This window comes from Synchiropus splendidus, chromosome 7 (genome assembly GCF_027744825.2).
Source record: "Synchiropus splendidus isolate RoL2022-P1 chromosome 7, RoL_Sspl_1.0, whole genome shotgun sequence".
Lineage (NCBI taxonomy): Eukaryota > Metazoa > Chordata > Actinopteri > Syngnathiformes > Callionymidae > Synchiropus > Synchiropus splendidus.
In genome coordinates, this window is record NC_071340.1 from 5,273,814 (window position 1) to 5,297,865 (window position 24,052).

The window sequence follows — 24,052 nt, forward strand, 5'->3', positions numbered from 1 at the left end:
TACCAGACAGTCAAGCTGGGACACGGAGGTCTTGTTCCCAGGGTGGCTGATGTCCCAGACCTTTACACAGCCTTTGCCACCAGTGTAGACGTGACGTGTGGGGTTGCTGATGGTGACGGCACACACCACCTCACCGTGGTTGAGGGTATTGATCTGGCGCGCATGTCTGGGGATTCCTGGACCAATCAGTGCATCCGGAGGGAAAGGTACTGGCTGCATCTGTCCATCAGCACTCACATGGAAGGAGTAAGCTCTGAAGAAGCAGGAAGGCCATTAGAATGACTTCTGCTAGATTTGTTTGGTTAAAAAAAGAGAGTGCAACATACGGTTTTCCTCCAGGGATGCCTGACAAGTTAGTAGGAAGCGCAGGAACTCGGATGTGGTGATGAGGGTCGAATCCCACCTACAAGCCACGAAAGAACGCCAAAGAAGCAACCAGTTAGATCTCACCAATTCGTTTCTGTCTTTTTATGGGATGTGGGTGTGGAGTTACCACTTGTGTGCGACCATATGCAGCGACTGCTGCTGCAGCCACAGTGCTCATTTGCGGAGAGATGTTGTGCAGACCAGTGTACGCCGCTGCTGCTGCTCCAGTCAACTCTCCATTCATGGCGAGGTGAGGAACCATTCCAAATGGACCCGGGTACGAGCATGGCACTGCCAGGGGCGTGCGCAGACCAGGAGCTGGATTTAAAAAAAAAAATAAAAGACAGATACAACAATAAAACAGACATTTATATTGATGAGCCATAACATAAGGGCCAAAAACATTCGTGGTTTGTCCTCGAACAGGCTTCACTATGGGTTTACTTCTAAGTCTACGCCTTGGCACTGAGAGAGATTCATGGACTTGCTGCCAAGTGGGTGGGCAGAATGGCCTTCCTTTGTAAAACGCAACCCCTTCTGAAGGGAAGGGCGTGACCTGAGAAGACGATCAGTGCAGAAAGGTTCTCCAGGAGCGCGCCCCATGATGAGACAAATGTGGACAAATAAAGAGATGGATAGACAAGGTGATAACGGGTATTAAATGAAAACTGTAATAGAATATTGTATAAATGTTGAAGGAATAGATGTGGACAAAGGTACTGTTAAAGGAAAGGTAAAAGAGAAGAACTAAAAGATGACAAATACTTCTGTCATTATGAATTTCTATATCTATCTATATCCATTTCTGTATCTCTTGCTACATGACAAAAAAAGTATAAAAAAGTATTTTATTGTATTTTTATTGACTTGAGCTCATTTTATGCAACTGGGGTTCCATGACATTGATGCACTGACTGGCTTTCAGTTTGACTACTCAATCAGACAAATGGCCTAGGTCTTGACTTGGTCTGTCTTGGCCCAGGTCTTGGTCTCAGATCTGGTGGTCTACGTTGAGGTCTGCAAGCCTAATCTGTCAGTGTTGTTCTCTGAAGACGTGTGGAAAACTCGGCAAGATCCAGAGTAGCACAGTTCTCCAATGGAAGAGGTGAACACTCCACATGATGGTGAGCAGGCGACATGTTCAAGTAGATTGACTTATTCTTCTCAAAAGTTCCTTTGGTTCATGGCTCTTCAAGCAGGGGCTACACTGTTCCCAGTTTGTGCCCGTCAGTTGGCGTTCAGGTATTTGAAGAGCTAGGTACTGAACAGGAATTGTACCAAGTAGTTATGGATGATGGAAAGCAATAAACTTATATGACTTGTATGGGATTTATATGACTTTGTGGTAACTCAACGAAACTACTGCTTACCAAGAGTCTCTATTGTGGAGGGTTTACTAGGGGCCAGCCTCAGGCTGGGCGTGGAGGTACTGCTGGGTGTTGGGACATCAGAACGAGATGTTGGGGTACTGGACTTGGACACAGGCGTTGTGGATTTTTCATTCTGTATCAAAAATGAATAAGCAGACATTATGTCAAACAATGCACATCTGGTATCTGACGGTCTGGCCTTGGCTGCAGTGAATTATTTAATGTAAATATAATGATATTTAATGAATAAACGTTGATGTGATGTGGGTAACTTCAAAGCTTCAATCATGAATCTTTTGGATTGTTTAGCAGCTGCCCAGGAATGGATATCTAATGATCTGCTGCAGCCACAAAATGTAACTAGAGCACATTTTCTGTATGCAGCATGTGTCACAACCTCTTCCGCTGACGTCACCGCCCAACCCACCTCGTCACATTCACACCTGCCTCCAATCTTCTGACGGCATAAAGACCGGACCAACCTGCCAGTCCTCGCCTGTTCGTCAACCCTTCATGGTTGGTTCTCGAGCGGGATAGTTAGTAATTTATCTCTGCCTGCACAACGCATCGTCAGAGTCTTTTCAGTTTGTGTCTTCTGCCTCAGATTCTGCCTGCCTGCACCTCCTGAACCCCTACTCCACTGCCTGCACCTCCTGCACCATCACCGCACGGACAGCCGGATTCCTGGATCCTCAACCACTAGTCCAGGATCTCCTCCACGGAATCAGAAGAACCTTCCGCTCAGCACGATTAAATAACCATCTTCTAATCCCCAACCTGCATTTGAGTCTCCTGCTTCCGTATTCGTTACAGAACGAACAGGCCACGATGGACTCAGCAGATTTGGACGCTGTGCGCAAGGCTGTCTCGTCTCAAGGTGCTCTTTTAAGCCAACATGACCAAACGTTGGAAGAGTTAGTTGGGGTCATCAGAGAACTGTCGGTGAGTGTGGCCCGCCTGCGTGACGGGCTAACCCCGCCGTTAGCCACTGCTCCAACACCTCACCCACCCATTGTCTCCGACCCGCCCGCCGTTACGACTCATTCCGTTGCCGCTCCACCTCCTCACCTGCTCCACGAACCTTGGGTTCCTGCGCCTGAGAGGTATGACGGAGATCTGGGTCAATGCCGATCCTTCCTCTTGCAGTGCGAGATTGTCTTCGAGCAACAACCATACACTTACTCCTCTGATGGGTCCAAGATTGCTTTCGTCATGAGCCTGCTTCGCGGAAGCGCACTGTCCTGGGCGGCTGCAGTGAAGGAGAGAGGAGCTGAGACGGCGCTTCATTATTCCGCCTTTGTTTCCGAGATGAGGAAGGTGTTTGATCATCCCGTCCGGGGTAAGGACGCATCCAAACGGCTGCTGACGCTGCGCCAGGGCGCGCGCAGCGTCGCGGAGTACAGTGTGGCTTTTCGGACCCTCTCGGCCGAAGCGGGATGGGAAGAGGAATCGCTCCAGGCAGTTTACCACCAGGGGCTAAACGAAGCCGTCAAGGACCACCTCGTATCTTATCCGGAAGCCACTAGCCTGGATGATTTAATTGCGCTGTCTATTAGGGTCGACAACCGCCACCGTGAGCGGAGGAGGCAAAGACAGCAGCAAACCACGCCGAACCCAGTCTCCGCCCAGCCTCGTCAATCGCTCCTTCCGATTGGTCACACCCCCAAGGATGAAGGCACACCTGCTCCCCCGCCCAATGACACTTCAGAGCCGATGCAGTTGGGGCGTTATCGCATTGATCCGGAGGAGCGGCGCCGTCGCATTCAGTCCAACAGCTGTCTGTATTGTGGGATAAGCGGACACTTCTTAACCACCTGTCCTCACCGTCCGTTAAACGGGCAGGCTCGCTAGAATCGGGGAGACTCCTAGCGAGCCGCACCTCCTTCCCACAATCTCCCCGTCCGCGCACCAAGTTTGACGTCACCATAACCCACCAAGGTCAGTCACTTAAATTGTCTGCACTCATTGATTCTGGTGCTGATCAAAACTTTATTGATGGCAACACCGTGAAAACCTTTAATATTTCGACCTTTCCGCTCCCTGAACCGCTTGAAGCAAATGCCTTAGATGGCCGTCTCCTGGCTTCAATCACCCGTATGACTGCTCCTGTGCGCCTCCTGCTGTCCGGTAACCATCAGGAGGAAATTAGTTTTTATGTTCTGGACTCCCCATTCGTGCCTGTGATCCTTGGACGCCCATGGCTTCTCAAACATAACCCCCACATTGACTGGAGAAATGAGAAAATCATAAGTTGGAGTCTAAACTGTCATAAAGTTTGTCTTCTCTCCGCTTTACCTCCCACTTTTGGTCCTCCTTGTACCATTGACACCACTGATCTGTCTCTCATTCCAGTTGAGTACCAAGATTTGAGAGCTGCGTTCAACAAAGAGAAAGCCACATCTTTACCACCTCATCGGCCTTATGATTGTGCAATTGATCTGTTGCCAGGTGCCCAGTTACCCAAGTCTCGCTTGTACAACCTCTCTCGCCCTGAACGGGAGGCCATGGAGCGCTATCTAAAGGAGTCCCTTGAAGCTGGCATTATAAGGCCTTCAGTCTCTCCACTTGGTGCTGGCTTCTTCTTTGTTGAAAAGAAGGACAAGAGTCTACGCCCCTGCATTGATTTCAGAGGACTCAACAGCATCACAATTAAAAACAAATATCCTCTCCCTCTTATAAATTCGGCTTTTGACGTTCTTCAGGGAGCCACCATTTTTACAAAACTGGACCTTCGAAACGCCTACCACCTGGTCCGGATAAGAGAAGGTGACGAGTGGAAAACTGGTTTTAACACCCATCTCGGCCACTTTGAATATCTGGTCATGCCATTTGGTCTCTCTAATGCTCCAGCTGTTTTTCAACATCTGGTCAATGACATTTTAAGAGACATGTTAAACCAGTTTGTCTTCGTCTATTTAGATGACATTCTCATATTTTCGAAGGATCTGGAAGAACACCGAAATCACGTACGTCAAGTCCTCCAGCGGTTACTCGAGAACAAACTCTACGTGAAAGCTGAGAAATGCGAATTTCATTCCAAGTCTGTCTCCTTCCTTGGTTATATCATTGCGGGTGGCCAGGTTAAGATGGACCCGGAGAAAGTGAAGGCAGTGGTCGACTGGCCAACTCCCTCCAACCTCAAACAGCTCCAGAGGTTTCTTGGTTTCGCCAACTTCTACCGGAGATTCATTCGGAATTACAGTAAGGTCGCCGCTCCACTCACTCACTTAACCTCTACTTCCAGACACTTCCAGTGGTCCTCTGAAGCTGAAGCTGCCTTCGCCAATCTTAAGCGTCTCTTCACTACTGCGCCAATACTGGTCCAACCAGACCCATCAAAACAATTTGTGGTCGAGGTGGACGCTTCTGAGGTTGGGGTCGGAGCGGTTCTCTCTCAGCGTTCCACCGAAGATGGTAAGCTACATCCCTGCGCCTTCATGTCTCACCGCCTATCACCTGCTGAAAGCAACTACGATGTGGGGAATCGGGAATTATTAGCGGTAAAACTTGCCTTGGAAGAGTGGAGGCACTGGCTTGAGGGGGCAGAACTACCATTTCTCGTCTGGACCGATCACAAGAATCTGGCCTATATACAATCTGCAAAGAGGTTGAATTCCCGCCAGGCCAGATGGGCACTCTTCTTTGGACGCTTTAATTTCTCCCTGACTTTCAGGCCTGGGTCCAAAAACGCAAAGCCAGATGCTCTCTCCCGTATCCCTGAGAAGACTGGACTTTTGGAGACACCTGACACCGTTCTGCCCAGGAACTGCTTCATCTCTGCTGCCGTCACGTGGACAATAGAAGAGGAAGTTAAGAATGCCCAACATCAGCAGCCAGATCCTGGCAATGGCCCCCCCGGTAGGCTTTTTGTTCCCGACTCTATGAAGACCAAAGTGTTAGAGTGGGCCCACTCTTCCAAACTCACTTGTCACCCCGGAGTCACTAGAACAATCTCCTTCCTCCGGCGCAGGTTCTAGTGGCCCACGCTAGACCAGGATACAAAGTCTTTTGTTTCCGCCTGTCATGTCTGTGCCAGTAACAAGACTTCCAACCAACCCAGCTCTGGCTTCCTCCGACCACTCCCGATTCCCGGTTGACCTTGGTCTCATATAGCTTTGGACTTTGTTACTGGGTTACCAATCTCTCAGGGAAAATCTGTCATCTTAACCGTTATCGATCGTTTCAGTAAATTTGCACACTTCCTCCCGTTGCCTAGCCTACCGTCGGCTAAAGAAACAGCTGACCTACTTATGAGCAATGTCTTCAGACTACATGGACTGCCAAGCGACATTGTCTCAGACCGGGGTCCACAGTTCACTTCAGCTGTTTGGAAGGCATTCTGTCCCGCCATTGGAGCCAGTGTTAGTCTGTCCTCAGGTTTCCATCCACAAACCAACGGTCAAGCAGAAAGGGCCAACCAAGAACTGGAAAAAACCCTTCGTTGTCTCATCTCGGCTCAGCCTTCCACTTGGTCAACCCAACTGCCATGGGTCGAATATGCCCACAACACCTTGGTCTCTTCTGCTACGGGTATGTCTCCGTTTGAATGTCTGTATGGTTACCAGCCACCGCTGTTTCCTTCTCAGGAGAAGGAGATCTCCGTGCCCTCTGTCATGGCACACATCCGCCGATGTCGGGGAACCTGGCGCAGAGCTCGCTCCACGCTCGTAAAGACTTCTAAGCGTTACGAGCGTTTGACTAACCGCCACCGCCAGACAGCACCCAAGTATTGCCCTGGAGACAAGGTTTGGCTTTCCACTAAGAACCTCCCCCTGAAGACTGATGCCAAGAAACTGGCTCCCAAGTTTATTGGTCCCTTTGAAATCTTGAGGATTATTAATCCAACCGTGGTCCGCCTTAAACTGCCCCGAACCCTCAGGATTCACCCCTCTTTTCATGTCTCTTGCATTAAGCCTGTTTCTTCTAGCCCCTTGGCTACTCCCACCCCTAGCCCTCCTCCCCCTCGGATGATTGATGACCACCCAGCCTACACCGTCCGGCGTATCCTGCGGTCCAGGAGACGTGGTCGTGGAGTTCAGTATCTCGTGGACTGGGAAGGATACGGCCCCGAGGAGAGATGCTGGGTTCCACGGAAGAACATTTTAGACCCGACTCCCCTACAGGACTTTTATAGAGACCATCCGGAGATGCCCGGTGGGCCGCCTGGAGGCGTCCGTCGGAGGGGGGGTACTGTCACAACCTCTTCCGCTGACGTCACCGCCCAACCCACCTCGTCACATTCACACCTGCCTCCAATCTTCTGACGGCATAAAGACCGGACCAACCTGCCAGTCCTCGCCTGTTCGTCAACCCTTCATGGTTGGTTCTCGAGCGGGATAGTTAGTAATTTATCTCTGCCTGCACAACGCATCGTCAGAGTCTTTTCAGTTTGTGTCTTCTGCCTCAGATTCTGCCTGCCTGCACCTCCTGAACCCCTACTCCACTGCCTGCACCTCCTGCACCATCACCGCACGGACAGCCGGATTCCTGGATCCTCAACCACTAGTCCAGGATCTCCTCCACGGAATCAGAAGAACCTTCCGCTCAGCACGATTAAATAACCATCTTCTAATCCCCAACCTGCATTTGAGTCTCCTGCTTCCGTATTCGTTACAGCATGACTGTGACAATGTCAAGGTCTGATGAAAATATAAATATATAAATATATTTTCACATGCAGTTTCAATTCCCTAAAAATAGAATAGAAGTATCTTGAGGATGGATGAAGAGATAATGCTAAAATTAGCCAAATGACTCACCAAATTCATCTCCTTGGATTTGGAGGATGGTGTGCTGCTGGAAGAAGCAACAGAGGAGGGACTCAGTGGAGCATCCTTCTTCAACAGGCGGCTCTTGTCTAACCCATTCTCCCGAGGTGAGTGGGCCGGACTTCCTCTGGGGGACGCCAGATCCTGCAGTGAAACCACTATGTGAGGTAACATCAACTTTACGATGGTGGAAAACACAGGAAGGTGAATGGACCTCATTGGAGACGTCCACGACCAAGTTGTCATCACTCTTCTCGCCATCACTCTCCTGGGAAATAGGGAACATCCCTGTTTATAGTGTTTGGATACAGTTTGTATCTGCTCAGTGTACAGATATAGTTTTGAACCAACGGAAACAAATGGTGCTGAAGTTGTTGAAGTTCATTTCATCTTCACCATCAAACCATCAAAGTAATCTCTCTTCGGCCTCTCTGCCAATGAGATAGTTACACACATCACAGAGGCTCCACACCTAATTTCACCGAGGTTCAAACCCGCAATATTCTGGGTGTCCTTGCAACCATCTGAGTCCATTGGCGACACATGCCATTTTACTGGCTAAAAGCATTGCTTTATGACATACAGTCTGATCTGAAATCACCAGTTCTCCTCTGGATTGAATTCCCCAAATATTTCCAGGGCAGAGTGGTGACACTAGTTCACTAGTTATCTCAAAAAAAGCTGTCCATTCTATGAATAATATATTCTTGTCGCTTCTCAGGAATCTCTGTTAGGTTAGGGCTTACGTAGCGTGTGGAGGCCAACTCTTTATCGTCCGTCTTCTGTTTCTTACTCTCAGATGAGAAGTCGTTGGATCCTCTGTGTTTCTCTCCCACTCGAAAACTGGCAGATGGGGACACGGATGAGCTCTGGAAGACAAAATGAGTTATCATGAGACATCATGACACCATGCAAACCTCTACATAATTTATGCAACTAACATAATTCCAGTATGTGTGTCTGCTCTATTTATACAATCTTTTGTGGACTCAAAAAACATTATTCCTGACCATGTGGAAATAACATAATTGCAGGAGAAAGGGGGGACCTTTAGTTCAGAGTTAGACACCGTGATAATGATGCGTTCAGGGACTGCCAGGAAAATCTAATGCTCAGTGATATTTCAGAGAAAAAAAGTGTGCCTTCGTTTTGTACAACAGTATATATATGTACTATAAATAAATCAGGTGCATGAAACAGGAAAAAACAACACTTCTGGTCAGAAACTACACTCATCTTTGGATCAAAAAATTGCACTTGAATTTCTATTCTATCTCCATTCTGACAGACCTAAGGCAACACTCCTGATCATCTCTGATGGAACCTTTCATTGAGCACATGACTTGATTGGACCAACAGTAGTGTGAGGGAGAGCCAGAATGAAAAACGAAGTCAACAAGTTCACGCCCAGATAAATTTGTTTTGGAATGAGGCCAAAAATAGAAAGGAAAAGAAAAGATCACCCTCATGACACTCCATGATGATTCTGTGCCAGTACTGACAGAACTATTCCATCCTTCAAATATCCTTTGAGAAGCAAAACACATCAAGATCAGGGCAGCCGAAATCTTCAGCAGCAGACATTTTGTATAGTAGAGGACAGGAAGGGAGAGAAAAAAATCAAGCAGAACCTTTAACTTGACCTTTAGACTAACTCACGCCTGTAACCTTTTCATCTGCCTTCGCCGTGCTGCAAGTGTTGATGACCAAGGTGGTGGAGGGAGGAACAAAGCTATGTGTGTGTCGGCGTGTGTACATGTATTAATATTCTTGGACGTGGAGTCTTTGACAAGACACTGATCTTATGAGGACATCTTGGTTTTGGGGACATTTTGGCCGGTCCACAGCAACTTTTGAGGGCGAGAATATGGAAATAACTGTGCATGATAATTGGGTTTAAGTTTGGTTCATTTGTTTTGGATGGTAAGGTTTAGGGGTAGAGGCTGAGGAAGGCATCGTGGCAAAGATGTGATGAGATGTGTGGCAATGTTTACAACAAAGCTCGATGTGTGTGCAAACTTTGCTCGGTCTAGCACTGTCTTTAGCCCCTCCCTCTTCTGTCACAGTTCTATTTCCAATCTGATTAAATCAATTTGCGTCCAAATGAGTTCTTTCAAAAACATCAAGGCAAATTAATTTAGCAGCAGATACAAATGAACAAGGCACGGTGACTGTCGGGTTGTGTTGCTTGGTGAGGGAGCTCATTTACCTGCATATCATAATTACACATTTGGCGTGTTTCAAATTGATGAGTGAGAGTGGATTATGAACTGACAGAGAGTCCAACCTTTTTAAAGCAGTTCTGCTGATCAGTGTGAATGAGACAGCTAATCTTTATCAGGTCAGAAGATGTCAGAAGTCAGAAGAAATGTTCCACTGTTTTGTATTTTTAGTTTCTGTTGTAATATTCAAGCTGTCTAGCTGCTGCTGATGTCTACTGTGTCTGTCAATGCAAATCACAGTTCAAAAATTCTTCATTTTTTGAACCTCCTTCCTTCCTATTAGCCCTGCTTATTCATTTAAATTGACATTTATGTATAAAACACATTTCCTTTGCATATTGTTTTGCAGTTCCAATCTATTAAATAATAATGAAATTACTGCTTTCTGAATTATTTTTATTGATTGACTTGTGGCTCTAAGCAGTATATAAAACTAATGTTTAGATTAGATATTCCTGATCTGTCCCACATTGGGAAAAAAAAGTTGAATCTGATCACATAAACTCAAACATCTGGGGGGAAGTGCTACAGAGATGAACAAACTCTTTGCTGCATAAAATGCAGACAATAACATTTTGTGTGCTTCTATCCTAAAGTTTTCTAAACTTTAATTTTACTGTACATCCATCAGCACAATCTTGTATAGTCTCCATCACGGACGGACATCACATTGCACTGCATTTGGAACTGGGACTCAGACATGTTCCATATATTATTTTTTGTCAGAAATGAATAAATAGAAATGAATCTCTGGAAGTTTCTATCCTTATTTTAACAAATAAATGACAGATGATTTGACAGCCCATCACGACAGCCTCAGTATATCCAGTGTTCCCACCTCTGAACTTAATAACAACAGGCCGATGTATCTACTTATATTCGGCTATACTTGTATTTTTAAATGTGTGCGCTGGTGTCTGCAGGCAACAAGTGCCTGGTCAGATACCAAAGCACATCTGGGTGTGTCAGCATGCCACCCTGCCAGTCATTCCTCCCTTCCTTTGATCCCAGTGGCCTGCTGCTTCACACCACAGCTCTCAATAATACAGCTCCTGTGTGCAGTACAATATCATGCTGAAGCTGAGCATTAAAAATGGTAAAAAGCAGGAAAATCAATTTCATTGATAACCGAACCATCAATTAGCTCCTTTTGATAAGTGCTCTCAGTCCCTGCAGCCACAACACAGCTGAGGGACGGCAGGTCCTTGAACACACAACGCAACTAACAACCTGTGTTGGCAGTGGAAATCAGCGCACAGCAAGGTGTGTTTCATTTACTCTGCGTACCGTGAGACTGCGCGTGAGATGTGAGGCGCTCGTGCCAAGGACATTAAGACGCAGATGTTCATACGTTTCACTCAGACTGTACCCAGTGGACTGTTGCCAAGGCAACTGTGGACCACAGACAAGGGTTTTATTGGTTTCACGAAGTGACTGTCATGACTGCCATGTCAGAGAGCAGCTGTGTGTGTGTGTGTGCCCCGCTTGTGTTTGTCACAAGTTGCTAATGAAAGGCATTCATCATTCTATCTTTTCTACTGATCTCAGACGACCTGCGAAATTGTGGGCACCACACACGCACAAACACACAGAGCTGCAGGCAGAGCGATTAGCAGTGTGTGTGTGTGGACAAAGACATGGGGGGCATGTGATACCGTATTAAACATTCCTGCTGTCTCCACCTACTTTAAAGCAGAACAGACCACACAGCCTGTGAAAATGTGTGTGGGTTTTGTCAACGCATGTGTCTGTGTGTTTATGCTGCTGGAAAATGTGGAGGAAAAATGCTAATGTGCTCATTGAGTATTCAACAAACCAAATGTTTGCCATGGGAAAAAGAGCTCATCTTAAGGGACTAATTACAACAAGCGCTGGATGAATGTTTGTTTCGGGCTTCCTTCCTCTCCACCAACGAAACGTGTTTGTCATCCTGCATCCCGTCTCATCTTCTTTGTTGCTATTAATTGAATCTGAATAGTCCTACAACTCAGTTATAATGGGAAAAATGAGATTTAAAAAGAAACCATCGGTTTGTGCGGTCTCAAGGAAGAGAAAAAACAAATATTAAGTTTAAGGAAGCTAAACACGGTCAGCAGTCGGAGGGATTCATGGCTGCTTGGAACCAAGGAAGGACCCAGTAATGATAACTAGAGTCCGATTTGTAGTTGGTTTAATCAGTGATTTATCAACCAGTTTCATTTATCTTTCATATTAGGTGTATTTAGATTTATATGTGGGTCATTTTTAAATTAGCATGATTAAATTCACATTCACAAACATACCTGGGGGCAAGTGTCGAATGAACCTAGTGAGCATGTCTTGGTGGGGGCAAAAACGCTGTGGGAGGAATCTGGAGAACCCGGAGAAAACTCCATGACCTCAGCGAGTGTGCTAACCACTAGACCACCGCGTGGCCCTCTTTAGGTCAGCGCCTAACTCATTAACAAATGGCACGACTTGGTTGATCACTTGCTTCCGGAATGTGCATTTATTGTTATGATACAATATGTCCTCTCTAAGTGTCCTTTACTGACTTCAGTCATTAATTGTTTACGCATTCATAGATTCACTTCCCAAAATCACAACAGAAAACATGCAACACTAACCGCAGTGCGACTGGCTTCACTGTAAACTGACAAACATTTTGGCTCAGTTTCTGCATTCATCATCCACAGCATGCCACAGTCTCACATCTGACACTGAATCAACAGATTTGCTCGCGACCTCAGGGTTTCTGCAGCTGTCTTTCAAGGGTTCCCAGTGACAAATGGCGAACTGCATGTTCCGAATTACACCACCAGGTGTCTCACACACCAGAGCAATCTTTACCAGCCACCAATAAAATCCACCTGCTCATGACAGCAAGCCTCGTCGTGTCCTACACCAGTAAAAGCCTTCATTATTACTATCATCAATATTTGAGTATTGTATGCCAAACAAGACACATTGATTTTGAAAAGAATCAAACATCTTACCTTCACAGAGTCTCTCTCTACGGTGGAGCCAAAAAATAAAAAAATAAAAAAGAGATCAATTCTTAAACCAGCAATATAATAGAATTGTTCACACAGCAAAGTTTATAAAGAACAACTAAAGTAAGAATTAAATACAAAGTCACCGAATGTGAGTTTTATATCATAACTTGCTAAACAGGAAATTGGACCCAGAATCACATGACATGCTTTTATTCGGTAAACAGCGCCTTGGGCGGCCTTTAGAAGAGTAGCATAGTCATAGCTTTAGTGTTTAATGTACAGTATACAGTCATTAAGATTTATGTATTTATTCTATCTATCTTATCAGTCCACACTACAAATCATTTTGCTTTAAGGAGAGCCCCTTTAGCCCATCATATAGCTAAAGAGTGGGTTGTATGATTTAAAAATAACTATTCTGCTCACCTAACAGATCCTAGTATGAAATATGATATAAAATGTATCAGACGTGAAGTCAATGGATCTCACCGATGTTAATATTCATGTCCTTATTTTGCCTTGTCACAGGGTTAATCCCCGTTTTGCAGAAGGAAAAAGCTCCTGGCTTTTTGGGACTCTGCGATCAGCCTCTGGAGTGGCACGACCTTGGGCCGTGTCTCATGGAGTTCCCTCGGATTAGGATGGGAGCCCATTTACTTGACATAAAAAAATCTGGATTTGATGATTTATCCATCATTTTATTCATTGGCTACTAGGAGAACATGTAATGAGGGACTATTCAGTCTTGACGAACGTCAGGACAACCTCCGAAGGTTTGAAAACGAGAGGATGAGACGAGGTCTTTTGACACTGTGACTCCATCTTACTCTAAAGTGCAGGCACTGCCTCCAAGTGGCCATCAGGATAGGTGGCAGCACCCCTGTGTGTGCAAGTGCACTGGCACCAGAATAACAGAGAACGGGGTCATCAGGTCAGTTTTTACAAGTAAAGGTCAGGTCGAGGTTAAATGAAGAAATGGGTGGAAATGTGTCTGACCAATTAATGAGAACACTTTTTGTTTGATTTCCTGAAGCGTATGGACAGAGATTTGTTGTATTCATATTCACAGGAGCCTGAGATAGATGTACTAACAACATAGTGTTAAACACCAACAAGAAATAGTGGTGGACAGGAGTCATCCATCAACTTCTGATGAATGACTCACAGATAGCTGAGGCAGACATGGTTGTAGACAGACGAAGCTACCTCTTGGGTGGTCGCTGCTACTGTCATGATGCTTCCTCTCGTCTTTGAGGGGAAGCTGATGACTCAAGGCCGAGGAAAGTGCCAGCAGACTGGCAGTGCTGGCACCTGGGGGCAGTGGGGGCTGGAGCCCAGCAGGGTGGGGTGTCAGAGGGACTGGGATGGCATGGCCATGAGAGAGGTGCTGAGCCTGGAGCTGCTGCTGCTGAAGCATACAAAAATGCTATTAGTGACACAAAAGAGTTGAGCACCCGAGGTACACACTGGCAGCATGACAGCATCATGCATTACAGTTTAGAAGCATTTTACAGTTTGTCTGTGAGTTTTTTGTTTTACACCACTGGGTTGCGAGAGCTGCGAGACGCTCAGTTTTAATACATTAGCCACATTAGCCACTGGTGAGTCACTAACTTGACAGCTGCATATATATATGTATGTATGTATATACATATATATACTAGTGGTGGGACTTTATATTTATTAATTTAATTTAAATATTTCCAAGACAAGCTTTAGTTTAAATAAGGTTCTGACAAAACTTGAATATAGCCACCATTGTGATTTATTGCCAAACTGATGCAAAATAAACTAAATATTTTGTTGTTTAAATGTACATATGGGTCCATTATTTGATTCAGTAATATACCAAATTTTTTCAAATTGAAAAATGTGGCTACTTGTGGCAAATATTCTTATACCATTAAACTGCAACTAATTGAGATTAGTTAATCACACATTCTCTAATTAATTTGATAAATATTTTAATCAAATCCCACACCTATTATATATATATATATCCAAGTGAGGTCCAATATTGGGGACAACAGCTCCTTGTGGGGCCATTAGGCTTTTGTGGGGGCCTCTTGCCGGACCCCACAAGGTGAAGCCTCAATTTGAGGATGAGAGCTTAAAAATAACTGGGTCATTATATATGGGTTTAAGTTTGGTTCAGAGTCTTGGATAAGGTCAGCCATTTGTTTTGGATGGTTAGGTTTAAGTGAGGGGCTCGGGAAACCAGGTCCTCACTAAGATAGAAAGACAAACGTGTGCGTGTGTGCATGTGAAACACACCCACCCCAATGATGGCGTTGAGTTCAGCCATAGTCACCTGCTTGGCTCTTTCTACCGCCTGAACCACCTGCTGTTGGTGCTGAAACGAGACCAAACTGTCACAAAAAAGATTTTTAAATTGCAGAAAGCCTTTATTGACATGCATGTATCTGCAACCAGAGTTCAGAAGAAGTTTTGTTGATGCAGGTTTAAAAAAAAAAAAAATCAATCATCACTCCACAAACTTTATATTCATTGGGTCACTAACAACTTTGAGTTTCTCTTGATTTCTGCTTGACTTCAAAACTAAAATGTGGACCATGAAAAAAGAAAGGGTTATTTGTGCATCATCAACAGACTCAATCAAGATCAAATGTGTGTTCAGGCAATCGTATGGTTGTTGCAATTTTTGTTGCAAACTGCGCTCTCTTCTCTGATTTTTTGAATGACTCACGAATTAGACATAATGAGGCATCAAGTTCGGCCTCATCCAGGGTCATCTCATGGTTTTGTTTGTACGACGCACTTCAAATCAAACAGCAGGACATCCATTTGTGCTGGAGGGTTTTGGTGTCAGGAAAAGTAGCAACACATCCACATGGGGAAAAAAAAGAACCATGTTTGTCTGCAAAAAGTTTAATTATAGCCTCTGTTCTGCAGTGTTTCACTTTCAGAACAGTTAACAGTTCCAAACCGTCAATTTGTCGTCCGCTTCTTTTATGGCTCACCAGCTATTAGCAGGCGACAGCACAAAGAGAACGAGACATGTTTGCAGAGGAAAGAGGCAGCAGAAGATGAAGCAGACAATGTCGTCTGAAGGGTAGAGAGAAAGATGGAGAGAGAAGTGAGAATCATCCAGGAGCCCGAACATCAAAGTGGGCCAGAGATGAAAGAGCTTATCAGGCGTGAAAATGAACCCGAGTTCAGCTTCGACTCCAAGTCACGCACGTGAACAGATCCCTCCGTCTGATCAAGCACAGAAAGGGGAATTTAAGCCAACATGAGACCATGAGAGGCAGCATCACTGACTGTGGTTACACGATGGCTCAGAAAACCAAATTACAGCTGAGAGAATTTCACTTAGCTGGACTACACGACCTGGGTAATAGCCGACAAAGCTAGCATGTAGCCGAGTAGCTCCACTATGACCGAACTGAGTGATGCGTAGCTGCGCGAGATTGAGCTATGCAGTGGAAGCCCAAGACTAATCCCGGTCTAATGATGTCTAATACAACAATAACATACAATCGAGAAGTCGTGTGTGTCTGTGTGTGTAACCAGTTGAGCAGTATTTGTGTTTAGCCAGTGGATTTGTAAAAGTTGAGAGAAGACACAAAGATGGATCTGATTTGTTTCTACATCTATACTATACACTGGTCTATGTATTAGCTTGTCATATCATGTGATTTACAGTGCAGTTGTTTTGCTCTCATCTAATGCACATCATTGAGTGGAAGAAGTCATAAAAATGGCATTAAAATGCAGAATGTTAATGAGTTCAAATTTAAAACATTCATTACGATAAAAGGTTGAATCCTGTCCCGTGATGCTCATCTATATCTACATAGGTTTGCACATAGGTTATACGGTTAAAGTCTGAGCGACTAAACTGTCGGTGAGCGCAGGTGTGTTTGTTTGTCTGTCCTACTGTGACCTAGGATGGACTGCATCACAGGCCAGGATGTACACCGTCTCTCCTCCCAAGCAGCTGGGTCTGAATCCAGCCCAGTCTCCACTCTTTTTCTCTCTATCATATTATATATATTCATTTAAAATCATGATTTATGCCAGCCCAGCCCACTACACGACACAACACAAATACACTATATTATATTTTTTAATATTATATTTTAAGAATATATTATATTATATTACAACACACTTCAAAAGCCACCTGAAACAATGGAAAAAATTGCCCAATGTTTTTCGTCAACAATGGTGGCATGATGTTATTCTCCGAACTGGCACAATCGATCAGCACGTCGGAGCGAATTAATAATATGAAAGACAAGCAAATGAGTCTGACAATCCAAACAAAGCAATAAAAGACACTTCCTGTCCCTGCCTCCCCTCTCTGCGGGCCTCAGGCCTGTGTAGCACCACCGCTGTCTAATGCCATTATTCCTAATCCACCCTAAACCCTCCTAATCCATGGCTAATCTGGAGGAGAGCTTTAGAGTCCACATTTCAGCACTTCCCACTTCTGAATACACTTAGGCGCGCACACACACATACACACTCTCACACTTTCCACAACTCCAGATGAGGGATTTATCAGCGCGACACACACCTAAACGCTCCCTCATAAACAAAGTATAAAACACTTCTCAGGTCACCGGCGCACAATTGCATGCAGGTGGACACATTCTTGCACACACTTGGCAGCAGCCTGCTGCATATGTTACTTGGAGAAATTTAATAAGTTCAGAGCATAACTGCCTATCCTGAGCAGAGGGGATTAGCCCAGGATAATCTCCGTGTGTGTGTGTGTGTGTGTGTTATGTCCATACGTGTGTGTAAAATAAGTAACTTTGAGTTTCCACCCCTTACTTCTCCTCCCTTTGTCATTCCTATCCCCTCTTTCTCCACCATTCTCCTTCCCTCCCTCTCTGGCTCGCCCACCACCTTCTTAACTCAGTGTGACAGGCGTTTGGCTCTTACCTCCTGAGAGAGGAAGGGGATGACTTGGGCGCAGATTGCGTTCAGACGCTTGACAATCTCCGCCTGCAACACAGAGAGGTGGGCGGTGAAATACTGCAGCTACTAAGTCACCAAATGACAAAACCTTCCTTGTTTATACAGATATTTCATGTCTTGCATGACAAAACACCCTGAAAATTAATGAATGAATTACTTATTTATTCATTTATTGACATCACTGACAGCAAGGATGTGCACAACTGAAAGTGAGAGATCCAGTCATTTCTCATTTGGACAATGAATGAAAAAGCATAAACGAAGAAAGAACGAAAACTAGGATGAGTGAACAGGAAAACCAAAGAGAGAATGAGGAGAGTATGACTGAATGAGAGAATGGATGAGATTGACAGCATGTAACGAAGAGATGTGGCTGAGGGGCTAATGAGAGATGAGCATTTATGAGGCGCTGATAAATGATAAACAGTGGGATACAGAGAGAGCAAGAGTCGCAGGCTGGGAGCAGATAAGGAAATACAGAATGTGAAAGCAATAAATGAGAGACGGAGAGGAGAACAGAGTGAATGAAAGACAGCGATACGTAATAGATAATGTGATTGAGAATGATTTACAGACTACGATCGGAAACAAAGGAGAGGAGAATGTTGGAATGTTGATGATGCAGAATGACAGAGAATATGCAAAAAGAAGACAGGACGCACACAGGAGACGGAGGGATGGCCATAAGTCAACAAGAAAGTAAGACATGAATGAGGCGGTTAGAAGAAAGATCTATGATGAATGACAGGATGTGATAGATGAGATGAAGCAGAGAAGAATGAAGAGAGAGATGAATGGAAATTAATTTCTTTTTAGCAAGTCAGAACGCATTAAGAACATGTACAGTATGACTGGCTACATCATCATATCATACCTGTTACTAACAAATATGATCTCCTTTAGCTGTTTATTCTGAGTCAGATGTATATGTGGACTTTGCTGGTTCAGTCGGCAGTTTGCTTTTATCACCGCAGTAAAGCCACACACTCTTGATCACCGCACGCACACGCCTGCCTCCTCTGTATTCATCACATTTTGGCACATGGGTTTGCTTTTAAAGATTATACAGCACTCTGTTCCTCTAAGCATCAGGTAGGAGTTTTAACAGGAAATTGCCTGATCTACGGTCCCACAGGGAGCGTTGCAAGTGCAACACAAATCCACTGCAAACATGCACATAATCCAAGACAAAAGACAGGAAAGACACTCCCGGTGAGCAGGCAGGGATGCAATCGTGTTCTTCATTTCTAACACTGCGCTGCCTACATGCTCTAAACAGGAGAGCGAGTCTCAGGTATTGAAGACGAGTCGATTCTCCATGCTTTGTCAAACTCTTCTACACTGTTGTTCACTTCAGGTTGCATGTCACTCAAATGAGGCTTGTCTCAAATACCCATGCCAGTGACAGGTCCAATGAAATCTGTTGCTCCCACTCGATACCCAACGTCCAGCATCACAGAGATGAATGACCACGGTTATGACACCAGTAATTGTTAAGTCAAGGTGGATCAGGTGTTGATCCATGTTAGGTCCACCACAAGTGGACTGCTGGATGCTCTGTAGTAGGGATGGGTGACAACTTATTGTACATGATATATCACCTACAACAGTCTCCATATTGAGAATTCTCCATGTCACGATAAATTTGATAAACACACGGCACTTGCTGCATTGGACCCATTTATGAGAACCGCAATGTATTTTATGGTAGAGTATATGGAACAAAATTCACTTTAATATTTTGCATAGATAGAATGAAAGTCCAGTATTTCTTCTCTCATTATTCTTGAGTGGATGTTGATGTTTGTGACATTTGAAGAGGGCATCTTCGATTGTTCATTAGGCTGATGATCCTCTAACTTGATCACCATCACAGCAGAATGACGGAGTGTTCTTTGTTCAAACCAAGGCGCCAATGACCCCCAATCTCCATCACAGTGCGAACGGAGCTAAATGCTAAGTCAGATCAAATGAATAAAAAAACAACAAAAAATTACAAATGTACATATTTTGTAAGACAGAATTATGTATGTTGAGGATTGTTCAAGAAACTCTCCAAAACTAAAAGAAAATGATACAGTCTGGCAGATTTCAAAATGTGTGAGTTACCAAAATACGTGTGTTGTCTTCAAATGAATTTAGCAGAGCACTGAGAGAACCAGTCCTCCGCTCAGCAGCTCACAGTCCTTCTCTCTCTCACTTTACTAAAGGTCAGTCACCAGCGTCACTGCAAATGCATGAGTTGTCATTTGCCAGTAGCTCACTGAATATTTTATTTTTAATTTACGTGACCTCATCAGTTTGGTGCAGATGTCACAACACATCACTGAAAGGCATTTGGGAAGCGCTTTGGATGATTCGCTGAACTGGTCGCTCACTACACCTTAGAAACATGAAAAGCAGATTTCAAAGTTACTTCATAATGGTGGTGTTTTTGTTTTCTTGATATTGTCTTATTTGAAAAAATTGCAAATGTATGTCATTCTTCTCAGGAAATTCAACTCCTCGCTAAGAATTTGGCTTTAGTACTGTGGTTTCATCTAATGGCAGTAAAAGACGATTTATCTGAGAGTCGTGTTGAAGGACACTAGTTCTGCTTCAAACACTGGGAAGATGAGGAGAGCTCAGTGATCACACTGAGGTGTTGATGGCTTATGTTAAATTGCAGAGCCTTCTGTTTCCTCACTGTTAGAGTTTAGATTATTTTCATCTTATGTATTCAAGTACTCAATCGTGAAACGAACAGAAAGAAATGTCCATTTTCACTAACTGCTGGGTTAACTCCCAAAAAGGGTAATTTCTTCTGACTTTGTTGCAAGGCAATTTGAAAACCGATCTCTGATTGTCAAACCATTCGTTTCTTATTCAGAAGGATGCAGTTGAATCGGATAGAAATCATTGGAATCATGAAAATTGTTCTTTGTTTTTGTCCACTGGTTCCAACTAACAACCCCAAATTTCTGCTCAACTCTGGGGCGTTAAACGTAGAGAGAAATAAAAGCAGCAAAGCATGAAAGGAAACAGAGATTCTTTTTCAGGAGGCAACACAAACAATTTCAGGTGACATTTCACATCTGCGGTGGACAATTGTGAGTGCAGCAATGTCACGTCTGTCCTCGTCACAGCTCTTTTTTTCCCATGTGTAACAGTCCTGTGGAGAATTTGTTATCTGCAGACCTTGACTTTCACCCGGCCCCGTTGTTGTCGAGAATCCTCTGAGGTTACGATTCGGACCAAGTCAGTCTGCAGAGCTAGTTGCTCAATTCTGTCCAAAAACAGAGGTGAGATCTGAGGGCCAGAGAGATTTGACAGCGCAGCTAACCGCGGTGATTCATGTCTTTAGCTCCCAAAGGGGTGCCACACTAATTGTTATCCCGGTGAGCCACACGCACTCCTGGCATTTCTTCTCATCATTTCCGACAGTCTCCCTTCTTTCACATCAATCAGTCACATATTAGCATGAAAACAAGATCCATGTTTTCATGGAACATTTGCAAGACACAGTACATCTTACAATTTCTCTTTGTTTGTTTGCACCTCTTCCTCCCCCATGTCAGACCACCTGTGGCTCGTAGGCACTCCCTCCACTTTCATATCAATAAACCAGTCAACATGGTCAGAAATCACAAAACACAGTCATGTGTTTCCAGGTAAAAATTGACGCACAGTTAAATTATAATTTCAACATTCACCTGCTGCGTTACCTTTAATGATGAAATGATCACTGAGACCACTTTTCATCTGAACAATGTCAAACTTCAATTTATTATCTTTAGAACAGAACGTGATTTCGGCTTGCTAGTTAAAGCATGAGTCCCACCAATGTTGTAGAGTCTACTTCCCAACAATCACTTATCCCAGCGACTGTTGTCTTATGGAATAAGCTAGCAGCTCAAACACTTTAAATCCCACATCTGAGAAATGAGATCAGGCAGCAGCTCTGGTGTCAGATTGGGTCGGATGGAAGATCAAATGTCGGCCTACCCCACGGAGCTTTGTAAGCACCACATCAGCACCACTTTTCACCGGCAGCTAATACACCTAATGGACCCACCACATAAAGGTTCAACTCCCCAGTGACTGTGTGCATGCATTCCATGTGTGTGAGTGTGTTTGTGTTTAAGCATATCTACCTCGTGATGTCTAACTTTGGGGAATCTCCCCCGGCCCCTTTAGCTGGACACCACAAGGTTAAGTCTCAATTTGAGGATGATGACGTCAAATAAAAATCATTATAATTTAGTTAATTTAATTTAGGTTTAGGTTTAGTCAAGTGTCATGGTTAAGGTTAGTCATGTGTTTTTCGTGGTGAGGTTTAGGGTGAGAGGCTGTGGAAAATTTTATGGCAATGAGAGGTTCCCACAAAGATGGTGTGACAAATCTGTCTTTGTGTGTGTGTGTGTGTGTTTGTTTATCCTACTTTGCGGGGAAAATTCTTGACATAACACTATCCTTGTGAGCACCATAAGACATTGCGGGGACTTTTGGATGGACGCCATGAGGTTAGGACTCAGTTTCAGGATAAAACTTCAAAATAACTGGGTCATTATAATTGAGGGAAGATTTGGTGGATAGTTAGGTTTAGGGGGAGAAACTTAGGGCAATGAGAAACCGCACAATTTCCCCACAAGTATAGAAATGCAGACATGCGTGTGTGTGCTCATGTTTTGCCATACTACCAAGTCTTGGATCACATTTTCACCCATCCTCACAAGGTTTAGAGGGTTAAAACGTCTGTAAAAGTAATGTATTACCATCAACTGCATGTTTGGTTCATAGTCCTGGTTAAGATTAGACATTTGTCTTGGATGGTTGAGTTAAGGAGAGAGGCTGGGGAAAGCATTATGGCAAAGAGTGGTCCTCACAAAAGTATCAAAAGAAACACGTGAGCGTGTGTGTGGAGGTGTGTGAAATTATGTTCAACTCAAAGACTGTATACAGATGGAGGACAATAAGTTGACAGAGCTTGATGTATATGCTTCACCAATACAGCCAGGCCTTTTGTTGAAACCAGGACTGCAACCTGGATCTGGTTAACGTCACATGACTAGATCTCATAATTGTACCCCTAAGTTAACAGCATGGCGTTTAGCATTGATCTAAAGCTGTGCTCTTCCCAAACACCTAAGACTGAGCCACAATTCACTTCCACAAGGTTCTTCAATCCTTCTCTCCTGACGCGCTTTGGAAAGAGAATAGATATTTACAGGGGAACAGAAAACGGTTCAGCAGTTACTCAAAATAATTAAACTAGTTTAAAAACATTCATCCATTTCCCGATGGCTGATACTAAAATGAGACATTACGTGAAGGAACTGCACAACACGGCTCCGGCGGCCCTCTGCCCGCTGCAGTGAAATGAGTTGTCAGACCTCGTATAAAGCACTGCCAGTCCTCGGTATCAAAACGTCTCATTACTTCCGTCTCTCACCACTTTCTCCTCCCACCTCCTTCCCGCTTTTCCCCATCCTCCGCTGGCTTTATTTCTCTTTTCAGCCTCGCTAATTTGCAATTGATTAGCTGTCCTCTCGCCTCTCAGTCGCCCGCTCTTCCCCTCCGCCCCCTCGCGCTCTCCCCCGCCTGTCCTCAGTCTACAAGTCAATTTCTCTTTAACGAGTGTTGGTACATTTCACTCCCCAGACACCGGAGCCCTTCTGTGTAAATAAAGCAGAGAGCTGAGCCAAAAATCAATGGGGCTGTTACCTTCAGAAAAAGCTAAACAAGCAATATTAGCAATTCTCAGAGAGCATCTGAGTTAATGGGACTGTAGTTTGAAGCCCCACAGACACCATCACCGGTCCCCCCTCCCACCCCTCAATTTGGCAGCGGCATCATCACATTTAGTTGTGGATAGAAAACACATATTTGCATCGATGCCCGCTGGCAAACACGCACGCACAAACACAGACTGCACAATTATTTGCTCCCAGAAAATGACACGCAAATACACGCTGGCAGAAATTAATCAGTCTCTGAAAGAAATAATTGGGCAGCACAAAAACACAGAGGCCACGTTGGTTGTGATTTTTAGTTATTGTAGGCACTGATAGGGAAACACACACTGAGGAGTAAACACACACACACACAGCGGGATTGAGACGGGACATATTTCATTAGAGAACTGCGATTAGTGAGCAGAGCTGCATTCGTGTGCGACACCAATGCAGACTGAATAATGAGCACACACACACAAACACACACACACACACTAAGTCAACATGTACATTCTAAACACAAACACACAGCATGAAAGCACGCTGGTGCTGTGTGTTTTGTAGCACACACACACACACACACGCACACACACACTTCTCTAAAAATGAATGTCGCTTCACTGTGGCCCATCTAGCCTGGGAGCCAATGTGTAGTTAACACACATTTATGCTAATGACATCCTGTGT

General features: G+C 44.5%; 1 protein-coding gene across 5 annotated transcripts in view; it reads right to left on the reverse strand.

Annotated features, from left to right (window-relative positions):
• Positions 1 to 24,052, reverse strand: part of LOC128762597 (transducin-like enhancer protein 4) — a 35,333-nt gene that overhangs the window by 5,550 nt on the left and 5,731 nt on the right. For 2 of the 5 annotated variants that reach the window (XM_053870940.1, XM_053870938.1), the window contains exons 5-15: positions 17,616 to 17,678; positions 14,980 to 15,054; positions 13,908 to 14,109; positions 12,702 to 12,718; positions 8,251 to 8,373; positions 7,719 to 7,772; positions 7,496 to 7,648; positions 1,737 to 1,869; positions 494 to 684; positions 327 to 403; positions 4 to 253 (exon numbers count right to left, since the gene is read on the reverse strand). In XM_053870940.1, the coding sequence (XP_053726915.1) occupies positions 4 to 253; positions 327 to 403; positions 494 to 684; positions 1,737 to 1,869; positions 7,496 to 7,648; positions 7,719 to 7,772; positions 8,251 to 8,373; positions 12,702 to 12,718; positions 13,908 to 14,109; positions 14,980 to 15,054; positions 17,616 to 17,678 (1,338 nt within the window). The remainder of the gene's footprint in view (positions 1 to 3; positions 254 to 326; positions 404 to 493; positions 685 to 1,736; positions 1,870 to 7,495; positions 7,649 to 7,718; positions 7,773 to 8,250; positions 8,374 to 12,701; positions 12,719 to 13,907; positions 14,110 to 14,979; positions 15,055 to 17,615; positions 17,679 to 24,052) is intronic. The other 3 variants (XM_053870943.1, XM_053870941.1, XM_053870939.1) reach the window with 3 other exon arrangements.